We start from the raw sequence: 13,968 nt of genomic DNA, 5'->3' as shown, positions 1-13,968 counted from the left end.
AAAAAATCGATGAGGCTGGACTGTGCTGCAACAAATCCTTTATTTAAACATGGATAAAAATTGAGAGGAGGGAAGAGTGCCCCTGCACCTCTAACGCGTTTCACCCGCGGTCGGGCTTTTTCAACCCGACCGCGGGTGAAACGCGTTAGAGGTGCAGGGGCAGGGGCACTCTTCCCTCCTCTCAATTTTTATCCATGTTTAAATAAAGGATTTGTTGCAGCACAGTCCAGCCTCATCGATTTTTTCTGCATCGTGGTGCCCGCTGACTCATCTTTCCCCTCGGCACAAGGTGATTTCGTTATATTAAACCAGGCTTCATCAATTCTTCATGCATCAAACGGTTCCGTTTTGATCCTGTCAAAAAGTAACAAAAATGGTTGATGCAACACCTCAAGCACAAGTTGTGTTGCTTGGAGTTTATAAGTAAGATGAATTTAGGCAGCTGCTTGGAATATAGAGAATGGATGTGGGAAAGCAGATGTGAACTAGAAATAATAACAGTCTGAGCAATAATTGGGAGAATGAAAAGGCACAAAAGTATGAGCAGTATGAAAGCAAAACTCACGTTTGTGATTAGGCAAAAAAAGGTTGATTTAGAAAATGACATTAACAAAGAAAGCAAGGAAAGAACACGAAAGTGTAACTGAATTTTATTTTTTAGCCATACACAATATAAAAAACAGTCTATAAATAGATGAAATACATTCACAGTGATACGTAGGCAGCAAGCATTGAAAGACCCTAGGCCCTATTCAATATGGAGTGAAGTTGCTGGGCTCCGTTCAATTAAATGGAACACATAAAACTGGCTACATGGCAGGTTGAATAGGGGCCAACAGGGAAGGGTTTAAAATATTGGCTAGTCGAAGGGGGGGAAAAAACAACACAAAGCAGATATGTTAAAAGTACATATTTTGTTCTCTCAAGCTTCAATGTTACAAAAAGCAATGACCATATGTGTACAATGAAAATAAATGCAGATTTTGTTTCAGTAGTACTGGCAGCAGAATATAACTTTTTGGGGGGGTATAAAAGCATGGGACAGAATTAGAGCAATCCACAACAGTAGTGATTTGATCACGGACGGTGGTTAATTTAACCTGTAACACAGTGGTTCTCGACCCTCTCTGCGGGTCACCCAGTCATTCTACATTTTGGAAAAGTCGACAACCAATCAAATGTCAAACACTTCGTAAGCATATGATTGGAATTCTGGTTTGTCATCCCCAATACAGACAGTCCTCGGTTATCCAACGGAATCCGTTCTGGAAGTAGCGCTGGATAGTGAACCCGTTGTAAATTGAGTCCCATGTTAATCACGGTGAGTGTTGGATAACGCATTCAGGCGTCGGATAACGCATTCTGGCGTAAAAAAAACGGCCCATAGGGTTGCATTGTAAAGCTTTGGATATGCCATTCGTTGTAAAGTGATACGTTGGATAGCGAGGACTACCTGTACATGGTTGGGAATGGAAGTTACCTGAGAAAAGGATTGATAACCCTCCTGTAGACAAAGCAACTATTCGGTCAGAAAAGAAACCCCCAAAACATATCTCAGGCTTTCAAATGTTGCAAAATAAATCAAAAAGTAGACGTAATGGTGAGAAAGTAGAACATGTATCCTATACCTATTTATAATTTAAGTCTGATAAAAATATACAAATGTAGGGATAAATGACCTATTGTTTTTACAAACCTAGAAAGACAAAGTGGATTGCATTTAACTAAACCCGTACAAATATTAGGTACACTCCAACAGTATGTTGAATTTAACTGCACCTCTAAAAAGTAAAAAGGACTCAAAATTCCCGTGTTAATGGAGTGTCAAATGGTTTGGGAGATTCTGGGGAGTCAGTGACATCTCCGTGAATGATTTTCAGTGCTCTGATCAATCTTTGTAAAAATGATCTGAATTCCATAGTTTATTATACAGTGCATAACCATCACAGAACTAAAGGAGATTATAAAAGCAATAATGTCATTTACTTTCACACTTTTACCAGTGGCAAATTGAGGGTGGGACCTTGTTTGCTTTGATCTGGTCTCATTTTTAAGTATAGAAGGGTAAAATAGCAGAGTTCCTATCTTTACCAGGAGGACTTACAGAAGCCCAATAAACGTCTGTCCCTGTTCTGCATGTTTTTTTTCCAATGTCACAGCAATTGAGAACAAGACTATTGTAAAATGTAGAGCGATGTCCGTATAACCAATTCCTAAGGAGGTCTGACTTGTAGGAGAGTTTCTGGAGTTCCCAGGTTAGGCCCAGATTAAAATAAATACTGTATAAAATAGATCTTCATAGGATTTATGATTCAATGGAAACATGTATAAGAATGATTTGCGGGACTTCAAGAGTATTATTTTAAAGTGGTGGTTCTACCTATAGTACCTGTAATTCAACTAAGTAACAAATTGGAAGACTATGACAAATCACGACACATTGGGCCCCCGGGGATTATTGCCCAAGAAGATCATTCAGTCTGTCAATGAGTAGGCGGATTGTGTTACATGGAGATACAATCATGTTCTGCAGTGGCTGTACAGGTAAGACTGCTGTCTCTCTAAGAAACCAGTGTCACAACTGTGTCTCCTAGATAGGCATCTACCCATTCTATTTAAAATTGGAGAAGTAGGTACAAAAAACTATGGAATTGCTGCTTTAATGGACATTGGTCCATATTTTACTAAGTTACGTTATTCTATAAAACACCTTCTGTCGGCAGAAGACACTTTACGGCCGATTCAATGGAATGGGCAACAGGGTGTTCTATGGAATAGCACTGCTTAGTTAATATGGCCCATTATGTATGGAAGACACACTTTTTTCACAAAACAACATTTCTCTTAACTTGTTCGCTTGATAATTTTATGTCTTTACCAAAAAAACAAAAAAAAAACTCATTTGCAGCAAGGAAAACAACAGCAGAAAAATTTCCGACAGGGATTATTCCTCTTGTATTCTACGGCTTGCCTCACCTGGGCTTTGGCTGACCCCACATAATCTTTGACATTTTCCAAATTTAGTTCAACAACATTCAAGGTCTCGGCCTGCTCTTCTACTAACAAGGCCATCTGTAGAAAGAGGTCATGAACCTCCCTGATACGCGTCTCCAGCTTCAGCAGCTCTTTGTGCCGTGTTTCGATTTCATTCAGTGCCGAGCGGGCACCTTTGACTTCGGCAAGCAGGTTCTCAGAGAAGACATCCCACTTGCCTTGCTCGATCATTTCTTCTACCTGGTTACCAGATATGTCCTGTCCCATAATCTCCAGCTGACGCTCTATCCGGATCTTGCAGTTATCTCGTTGAATCATCTCAGCTTCATTGTATTCAACCATGGCTTTCTGGAAGGCACGTGTGAGACTCATGTACTGAGCTTTGGACACACGTGCAATAGCGGCGGTCTCTCCATATTTGCTCTCTGCATCCTCACTAAAGGCTTTCAGGCTCTGAAGTTTCCTGTGGATGCCCTCTCCCCTTAATTTAATGTCTTTGGCAATGCTGTTGGAGTCCCTTTTGATGCTGCTAAGGCGACGCATTGAAGTGAGGAAGCGGGTGGTTTGCTTTCCCAGACGCTTAACATCCACCTTCATCAAGTGGTTTTCTGTCCGGATAAGCTGTATATCTTGGTACAGAACTTCCAAAGCATGGTCTGTCTCAAACATAACAATCCCCTGAGAGTTATCCTCCTCAGCATTCTGGATGGATTGACTGTGAATCCTGGCATAATCCAGCAGTTCACTTAGCCGGTCTTTCATTGTTACTAATGAGAGAAGAAATGAAAATTAGTACAGAATTATAAAGCAATCTTACATTAAAAAAAAGTTAGAAAAACAATTAGCAGCTCATGGAAGAGCCATTTTTACAGCTATTTAAAAATTAAATTAGTTTAAAATCAAAACTGGAAGCAAAAGGCACCAAAATCACCACTATAGCAACAATCACCATAGAACACTCCTGTAGAGTAATGAAGTTGGTATCATGAAAAGAAAGCAGAGTTGGTGAAAGTGTAGAGCGTTCCAGAGCACTAATACAGCCACAACATATCATGTACAAAAAGGCTCACATGAACAACCATATATTTCAAAGTAAGGAATACGAGTCAGAAAATGGGATAACATGCTGAAGACCGAGAGCATCCTTATGAACTCGTTTGTCTTATGCTCAAGTCGAGATTGTGCCTGTAAATTCTAGTATAGAATTTTTAAGCTCTACATAAAGAACACAAATAAATATGATGATTAATGGTGCTAAATCACTGAGCTGAAGGATATTAAGTAGTTGTATTGAATAGCAGATAGAAGCCTTCTAAAAATAGCCGTCTGTATAACCTTCACCCTTGAAGACAGACTACAGGTGATTAGTTATCGTAGGGTTGCCAGGTGGCTTTTGAAAAAAATTGGACACGGGGTGCGCACGCAGTGTCTAGGAGGGTGGGAGCTTTCTGATCCTGCTCCGTGGGCTCCAATTCAATCGCAGCCGTTTTAGCCCTCCAAACCGCGCGATAAGTATTTCAAATACCCTCCCCTGTCAGCAGAACCCTCAGCAATGCCTCCCCTGGTGCCCCGTTTTTTCACAAAAACGGGATCCCCAGCAGCCGAAATCCAAGATGGAACCCGCACATCCACGTGCATCCACAGCAGCTTCAACAACAAGAAGAAAACTTTAATCAGCTGGACCAGGAACAAGATACAAAGGAGAACACCCAATTCAGAACTGTTTAAAGAGATGCAGGGGGTCTTCCAAGTGGCCCTAGACAAAGCTGTTGCAGAATTCAGGTCAGATCTATCTACTCTGGCAGAACAGACAACGCAGCCTGAGAATAAACTCAAAGAATGTTATCTGGTTCAATTCTTTTGGGAGTATATTGACTATTGATTTTACACATTTTTATACGGCCCTAACCCACATCCCCATTATTATAAACGATAAGAATTATATTCTCCAGGAAATGTGAAACTATCTAATTTGGGAGGTTTTGGGCTGGTTTTTTTTTATTTTAGTACTAAAGGCTAATATTAGTCTTTATATAAAAGGGATAGGAACTTAGAAGATAAAAAGTTTGGAGGTATGAGTATAATGGAGGCGATCCGCGGTGTTCGGGGTTCCCGAAGTCCTCGAGGCTTGTGCCCTCCCCCCATCTGGGTTTTTCTAGCCCATTATTTTGGCTCACTGTAGGACCATTAGTTAGAAGGAATGGACCTACTGTCCATCCCAAAACCATTTTTGTTGTTGCTTTTTGTTTCTGCCATGTATCTTCTAACTCCCCTCCCCTAGTTGTCCCCCCCCCTCCCATTACCAGGTAACGTCATTTTCACACCCACACCATTCCACATTTCACGATAAGTAGAGATCGAGCCTTAACTTGCAACCTATGACTAATCAACTACCCATAAAAGTTGTCTCTTTAAATGTAAAGGGACCAAACTCGAATAATAAAAGGAGACTAGCTCTGAGAGAATTTAAGAAGATGCAGGCAGATATTTTATTTCTTCTGGAAACTCATTTTAGCAACCAGGACCCTCCTGCTGGGTGCCAGCGGTGCTGAAAGGTCCTATTCCGCTGACCCTCCTAACACTTTTCGGGGTACTTACCCATTAGCTTTTTATTATTCTTTTTCCAAGAAGAAAAGAGGAGTAGCTATTTTGTTAAAACATGACTTCCCATTTAAAATGGAAGAAATTAAAAGGGATAAGGAGGGCAGATTTAGAATGGTGAGGGGTCTTCCGTCAGGGGTTAGCCTAATCTTGGTTAATATATACGCTCCGAATGAACAAATTGAATTTCTGAAATCAATTTTAGAAGAAATTGGGGAGTCTCCCTCGGGAGATATAATATTTGGAGGAGATTTTAATATGACCCTGAACCCTGATCTGGACAGATCCTCATCACCACGACATAAGACAGCGAACAAGGTATTCAACAAAGCTAAACATTTCAAGAAAATTATAAAAGAATTTACACTCGAGGACGCATGAAGAATAAAAAACAAAGATTATACATTTTATTCTCCCCCTCACTATATTTATACAAGAATTGATTATATATTTGTCTCTGCGGATCTTTTGGATCGGGTTGTCCAGACAAAGTATAGGCCCTATAACATGGTCAGATCACGTTCCAGTGGAAATGGTCCCAAAACCCCTTTTTATTAGGTCCATGGTTTTCCAGTGCGCCTAAACGAGTCGCTTTTGATTCAGACAGGGATAGAAGAACAGACAGGGAATATATTGGAAGATTATTTTAAGGTAAATAAAGGCTTAGTTGAAAGCCTGATCCCCCCCCCCCCCCTAGGAGGCCCATAAAGCTTTCATTAGAGGTTAATTTATCTTAATAGCTGCATATAGGAAAAGAGCTAAAATTTTAATCAGGGAAAACTTACGGCAAAAATAATTGAACTAGAACAGGAACATAAATCACGCCCATGCAGGAAGATCTATAAGCTTCTTTGCCAGACCAGAGAGGAATTACATAAATTAAGATTGGAAGATACAGAGAAAGCATTAAGATGGACTCATCAGACCTATTATGATAAGGGTAATAAAGCCGATAAGATGCTCGCTAGTAAATTAAGAAGTGTTAAATCTAAATCACAGCGATAAGACGGGGTAACAGGGAAATCACATATAACCCTTTCCAAATTGCCGAGGAATTTTCTAAATACTATAATTTGTATAATCTGGACTCATCAGACCTCAATTTAAATAAAACATCCAGTGAACAAATAGATAGCTAACTGCAGGCTTGCAAACTACCAAAGTTTTCTGCGGAAGAATCTGAGGGTCTCAAAGCTAAAATACATATTTCAGAGTTAGAAGAGGTTATTAAAGGTCTGAAACCCTAAAAAGCCCCAGGTCCAGATGGATTTTCAAATCTATACTATAAAAAATATTGGGGAATTTTAGCACCATAGCTTTTAGATAAGATCAATAGTTTTTTTTATCGGGTTCCCAGATTCCCATGCAAATGTCAAAACCAAATTTAGTAGTGATACCTAAGGAAGGAAAAGACCCAATGAGTTGTGCAAATTACAGGCCAATTTCACGTCTTAGTACAGATTTTTAAATTTACAGTAAAATATTGGTGAATAGATTAAACCCAATCCTGTCCCGCCTAATTCATAATGATCAGGTAGGTTTTATAAGCATGCATCAAGCTTCGGACAATACACGCACGATTATTAATATAATAGATTATATACAGTCTTCTAAACCCAAAGCGATGTTATTGAGTTTAGACGCCGAAAAAGCGTTCGATAGAATTAAATGGGATTTTCTGAATCGATTATGTAAGAGTCTATTTTTTCCGGCTTCTAAAGGGGGTCTGAGCCCTATATGACGCTCCAACAGCTTTTCTAAAAATGCCAAGGGGGGGAGTTAAACCAAATTAAAATCAGCAATGGCACTAGGCATTATATCCCCTGCTTTTTGCGTTAACAATTAAGCCGCTTGCAATTAAAATTAGGAAAAATCCTAATATACAGGGTATCAATATCAGCCAGGAAAATTTTAAATTATCTCTGTTTGCCGATGATATTATTTTAACAATCTTTAATCCCTTGACTTCTCTTCCCAATTTACAAGAAAAGCTTTCTAGGTTTGGTTCGTTTTCAGGCTATAAAATTAATTCCGTCAGAGGCATTAAATTTAACTTTATCAGATATGGAGGTAAAATTAATCAAATTAAACTTAAATTATCACTGGAATACTGTAAGATTGAAATATTTAGGGATCTTTCTCCCCAAAAAACTGCCAATCTCTTTATAAATATAATTATCTAGAGCTTGTCACAAGTACTAAACTGGATCTTTTATTATGGAATGGTCACCAAATCTCCTGGGTGGGCCGTATTATATCAGTCAAGATGAAAGTCCTCCCAAAACTGCTTTACCGTTTTCAGACACTACCGGTGACTATCCCGATAAAATATATAAGGGACTTACAGAATAAAATTATGCAGTTTATTTGGGGTAACAAAAGACCAAGAGTGGCGAGATCAGTTATGCTCGCACCCAGAGAAAGTGGGGGTCTGGCAGTCCCTGATATTAGGAAATATTATTTAACCTCCCATTTGAAACAGATAATATTTTGGCACTCTCAGGAAAATCAATATAGGTGGATAGATTTAGAAATATATTTAATAGCTCTGCGGCACTCCTAGCCCTTCTGTGGAATAATAAGCCAACCAAATGTTCTAGACCAGACTTTTTTGATTCGGTGGTAATAACATTTTCTCTTAAAATTTGGCATTGGGTCAAAATTTATTATCAACTATTTTCAGCTCCCTCGAGATGTACCCCTATTTTTGACAACCTTGATTTTGGTCCGGGTTGGTTTACTGGTACTTTTGATCTATGGAAGACACAAAATGTTAGAGATGTTGGGGATATGCTATTGAAAGGTAAATTGTAAAATGTCAGTGATTTTTGTCAGAAATACTCAGACAGGATACACATTGCAGCCCAAGCAGGGATCCTGAAATAATTTTCTATACAGTACTATAAGAAGAGCCATCAGAAATGTATGTACATGTAACCTGTTCAAGAGACGCGCCTCTCCAGGAATGCAGTAATGCACCTGAAGGAGAAGTTGTAACTATTAACTTATCAATAAAGCCTGTCCTGTTTGTAACTACAAAACTCCTGGTGTGCATCTTTTCCATCGCCCAGCAGGCCACTGACAGCCCCTGAGACAAGATAAATCAATGCAGATGCATAATACACCACTACACCAATGCAACGCCCCTAAGGAGCCAGGCAGGGAGGGTTACATTACTATAATCCCCCAGGACCTACAGATGTAGCAGCAGTTATTGCTCTCACTGGCGTGTTACAGCGGAACACACAACACACTTCCAGTGAGAGCAGTCGCCATTTTAAAATGTATTAGCCACGCTCAAAAAGGGGGTAACGCTAATGCTCCCGCTGCCACACTCCAGAGGGTTCAATAATGCCTGCTACACCTGTATCAGTTTATGCACAAGTGAGGCTAAATACTAAAATCTGCATTTCACAATTACTTGTGCACCATGCAGTGCTTCAACTCGCTCACTTAATCTACCCCAGTTCCTTCCTCATTCTGCCACTAGAACGAAGCAGTCTGCTGTATGTTTTCTATTAGTTCATTTTAGGTAACAGACTTTAACATAATCATAGAAGTACACCGGATTGTAAAATAAACGACTGTTGATCACCTTACTGCATACAACATTACATGCCTATCATAATGGCAGATGTTCAACATGTAATCATTTGTCCCAGTGCATTTCCGTGTGATACATTTCGGATCTGCTTTCCTGCTTTCTAGCTGTTATTGTGCGATCATAAGAATTAAAGTACAAAACAAACCACAGACACACGTTTCCTTGCATTTAGGCAAACAAGAAAACTGCAGCTGATACCAGCATGGTTTGAAACGTTTGTGTTGCCCATAGCTCAGAACATTCTGGGTTGCCCAATTGGTGTTAGGCCTTGGATATAGACGGAGCGCATGGCGTCACGCGCGCCTGTAGCTGGAGCGATCCGTGGCCTGTAAGATTTGAATACACGATTTGACATGATGGGGAGGCGTGGCCTTGACATCATGTGAGCGGTTCGCCCCCATTGCTGAACTGTGCACATGACCCGGCGGTCGCACGACCAAATAAAAAAAATTTGCCGGTTGAAAAATCTGCCACTCTGTTGCGCTTCCTCGTGTGTGCGCTATGGCCGGCCCCATAGATCCCCTGCATTTTGTTCGCCACGCGATCACTATGGACGGGACCTTAGCAAGTCTAACAAACATATTGCTTTCCCAATTTCCTCCTTCAAATCTAAATACACTTTATTGTGTGAATTTCATGATTCTAAAATGTTTATGCAATTCCATTTAGGCATCTCAAGATTTCAGTGCAGCCATCTTTTCTTTGCTTGGGAAGAATTCAGCCACATTCACAGGAATTCTTCCAAAGCAAAGGAAAGACTACGTCACAGCATATTGAAGTGTAAAGTCCTCCTTTTGCCTACGGACTGCCGTACCATGCAGAACAAAAACCCTTATTATGAGAATTGCTGATGAAAATCTGGGCCGGTTTTAAAAAGAAGTATTACTCCATGAACACACTGTCCCATTCAAGTGAGTGGGCATATTGACCAAACTAAGAATCCGCTGCACCAATTGCATTTCTTGGGAAGTTCGAATTTTCATGAATTTGTCAGAGTTTGAAAAACGTTTTCACTATATTTCTTTAAAAAAAAAAAAAAAAATGTTACAAATTATGTGAAATTTGATTGTGAAAGTGAAAATTCGATGAAATTCGATGAAAAAAAAAAAAAGTTTACTTCGACAAACTTTTAAAAAAACTTTAACGGGTTTGCGAGGAAATGGAAATGTTTGTCCGAAAGTTGGTGGCACAACACCTTATGGCCTGGACTGTACAGGACCAGATTTACCAAGCTGGTTATGGAGTAGAATAGTTTAGTACATATGGCTCCTGATCTCTTACTTCTATGCAAAACCTTGTTTCGACACTAAGTGAATTGTTTAATAAATGTGTAAAGCCCAGTCATACCCAAGTGCCATGTACAAAATAATAAAAAAGCTCTGATAAAACAGCAAACTGATTTAATGCGATGTCATAGTGTGTTGCAATATATAATATATATATATATATATATATATTTTTTTTAAACATCCAGTTCAAGTTTAGGCTTGAAAAGGCCTCACCCACTATCCCGTGATTAATGTAAGTACATTTGCTTTTAGACTGATAAAACAAGTGCAATATATTGTCATATCATGCTGCAATTATGAAGAAATACTTGTAGCCAAATGAAAAATACATTGTTGCCTCTCAACTATGTCCACATGAATATTCAGATCAAGCTCAAATTTACTCAAAGCAAAAAATATATAGATAAATAAAAACGTCCTATTTCTGTTTTGATAGTTTTGGGGTGAGGTCTTAATCCTCTTTTATCTGTACTGTTTGAGATGTAGGCGATCCTGGTTGCAGGGGGAAAAAAACAAAGCAATAAAACTATTGGTAAATAAAACACTAGGAAACACAATGACCATGAACAACTTGTTTAAGAAAAAAGTGTCAAAAGCAATATGAACGCAATGTGAAACATTTGTCAATTCCCCTTAATAACTTGGTGAAATCTTAAAAATGTACCACCTTTTCACCGAAAGAGGTCCTAGACAAAATGCAAGATCTTTTTCCTCTGTATTCCCTTGTAGGAGTTTTTACACGTTGACAAGTATGATTATGAGTTTAATTCTGGCCACCATATAATTCTGTCTCTGCTAGAAATGCCTAAAAAGTACCATACCGTATATGCCATTGCACTTATTTCATCCCAACAGTTTTATGGAAGAAGTAATAAAATAATAGTCATTATTATTATAGCCTAGGTTTGCAGCGGGCAGTATTAGGTTTCAGTGGACATGACCGTTCTTATTTACCCTTTCAGTCCGGGAAAATAGCAATCATTTGATTACCTCAGTGACCCGAATGGAAGAGGAGCATCTTCCGATCTCCCCATAGAATAGGAGAACCAGGCATGATGTTCACAAGGGCCTCCAGAGTGCCAGCTCTCGTGACATTCGGCATATGCTAAAAGGTCACTCAACTAGTTAAGTATATTTCGGAGACCTTGCAAGTCTTTTCTTCAGATGTGAAGAATTATACTGTTAATCCATTAAAATGCATCACAGCCAGCAACAAACCTACGCTACTCTAGGACCAGAGTGGCTAATAGATCTTGGTAGTACATTTCTTAAAAGACCCGAACCACAGCTGTATAATACATTTTTGTACAATGGATACAAAGAAAAGACAGCGCAAAAAAACCATAGTGTAGTAAATTCAATTAATATTTATAAAGTGAAGGTGAGTATTGCACGTACATCAAAATAAAGGGTTAATAGCATGACATGTTTAGGGACATGTTACCACTCAGCAGGAACAGCCAGACACCAATGCAGAGATCTTTACACGTTCACCCTCTTTGCTGCCAGCATCCAGGGAGACTCTGTGTTGCTCTGTGGTGGCGAGTCGTGTTGAAGGAGCTCCAGGCAGTGGATCGGCAGAGATGATCTCAGCTCACTTCCGTATTACTCCACGCTGGCGTGTGACGTCATCCGGCGGCGTCTCTCAGCCTCTCGCGTCTCACACGTGTGGATCAGGAGAGATGGTCTCAACTTGCTTCCTTGTTACTCCACGCTGGCGTGTGACGTCATCCGGCGGCGTCTTACAGCCTGTCGCGTCTCGAACGTGTTAATTCTTTAGCGATATTCTTTCTAATGGTGGCAAATTGTCCCAAACAAGTCCCGCAGAGAACTAATGTTCAAAATAGTAGCCACAATGGGAATAGTAGGAACGCGCCCTCTCCTACGCGTTTCGTACTTTCGTACTTCGTCAGGGAATATAGGAGGAGGTTCCAGGGCGGTTCATATACTCGTGGCTGAGCTCTGATTGGCCCCAACTGGATGAGCTCAACTCCCCCCACCTGGAGAGAGTGACACTCCTCCCGTGGAGAACCTAATCAGCACAATACATACGAACTGACAATCTAACATAAGTACAACATGGGTTAAAAAACACTTTTAAAATTATAATTTTAATGGCATACCATAATGCATATAAGAGACTCTAAAAAACAAAGAGACAAGAATTAATCATAATAAAATTACATATTAAAAGATGTAAAGTGCTTTAACTGATTCCCACAATTTTATAAATAAAATGTCCTAAATGTAGATAATGTATTGATCGAGTATACATATTGGATAATGGTCGAGGAACAGATCTTGATATGTGGACATCAATAAAATTAGTCCAGAGAGAAGAGATTATAAAACAGAAAAAATGAAAAAATAAATGAGATCACTGGTACTATAAAATATTTGATTTAAAAAAGGGACCATACATCGATCTCCTCATTTAGACCTTTGGGAGACAGGGTCTGGAGTTTATAAATCCAGAGACTTTCTTGTTTAGATAGTTTTTTATCCCTGTCTCCACCCCGTCTTCCTGTGGGTACAGTCTGGATCCCTATGTATGTCAGAAAAGAAGGATCACAATTATGTTTGATTTTAAAATGTCTGGACACGCTATGTTGTTCTAATCCTATTCTGATGTTTCTAGCGTGTTCTAAAATTCTGACTCTTAGAAATCTTTTCGTTCTCCCAACATACTGGTACCCACAGGGACATTGTAATAAGTACACCACATAGGTGGATTTGCAGGATATGCAATCTTTCACAGTAAACTGTTCTTTTGTTATATTAGATGTAAAAGTCTTGCGATTAGTGTTTAACATCTTGCAGGCTTTGCACTTCCCACAGCAATAATTGCCGTTTGGTTTGCATGGCATCCATGATGGCTCCAGAGATATATTTTTTGAGGGGCCAATGTCACTCGGTGCTAGGAAGTGTTGCAGGGTTTTGGCCCGACGATAAATGAAACTTGGATTTTGATGGAGGGAAGGGCCCAAAATCGGATCATTACAGAGAATATTCCAATTCTTTTGAACTATTTTTTGCACACTAGTGCTGACTGAACTAAACTCTGTAATGAAGGGAATTTTAATTTTATCATCTTTCACTTCATTCACTATTCTTTTTTTCTGAATCAGCAGGGAATCTCTTTCCATTTTCTCTACTTTTTCAAGTGAACTGCGCAAGAGGGCCTTGTCATAACCACGTTCTACAAATCTCTCAAAGAGAGATGCTGATTGAGCTTCAAAGTCAGCTTGAAGGCTGCAATTACGTTTAATGCGCATGAACTGACTCTGGGGTATGTTGTTGATCCAAGATCTTTTATGATTGCTAGACGATAGGAGGAAGCTGTTAGTGTCCACTTTTTTAAAAAAGGTTTTGGTATTAACCTTTTCACCCACTCTTGATACTAGACTCAAGTCTAAAAAGTCTATTTGACTAACACTGGATTCTGAAGTAAATTTTAAATTAAAATCGTTTGTGTTCAGA

At 39.4% G+C, this 13,968-nt stretch overlaps 1 protein-coding gene across 3 annotated transcripts in view; it reads right to left on the bottom strand.

Moving 5' to 3' along the window:
• Positions 1 to 295: 295 nt before the first annotated feature.
• The window catches only part of STX11 (syntaxin 11), a 48,330-nt gene continuing 34,657 nt past the window's right edge, over positions 296 to 13,968 (bottom strand). For 2 of the 3 annotated variants that reach the window (XM_075596589.1, XM_075596588.1), the window contains one exon: positions 635 to 3,761. In XM_075596589.1, coding sequence (XP_075452704.1) covers positions 2,899 to 3,756 — 858 coding nt within the window. In that variant the 5' untranslated portion in view covers positions 3,757 to 3,761 and the 3' untranslated portion in view covers positions 635 to 2,898. Of the gene's footprint in view, positions 355 to 634; positions 3,762 to 13,968 lie in introns of those variants that run through there. The other variant, XM_075596590.1, reaches the window with a different exon arrangement.

This window comes from Ascaphus truei, chromosome 4 (genome assembly GCF_040206685.1).
Source record: "Ascaphus truei isolate aAscTru1 chromosome 4, aAscTru1.hap1, whole genome shotgun sequence".
NCBI lineage: Eukaryota > Metazoa > Chordata > Amphibia > Anura > Ascaphidae > Ascaphus > Ascaphus truei.
This window is presented reverse-complemented; position numbering and strand designations above follow the sequence as displayed.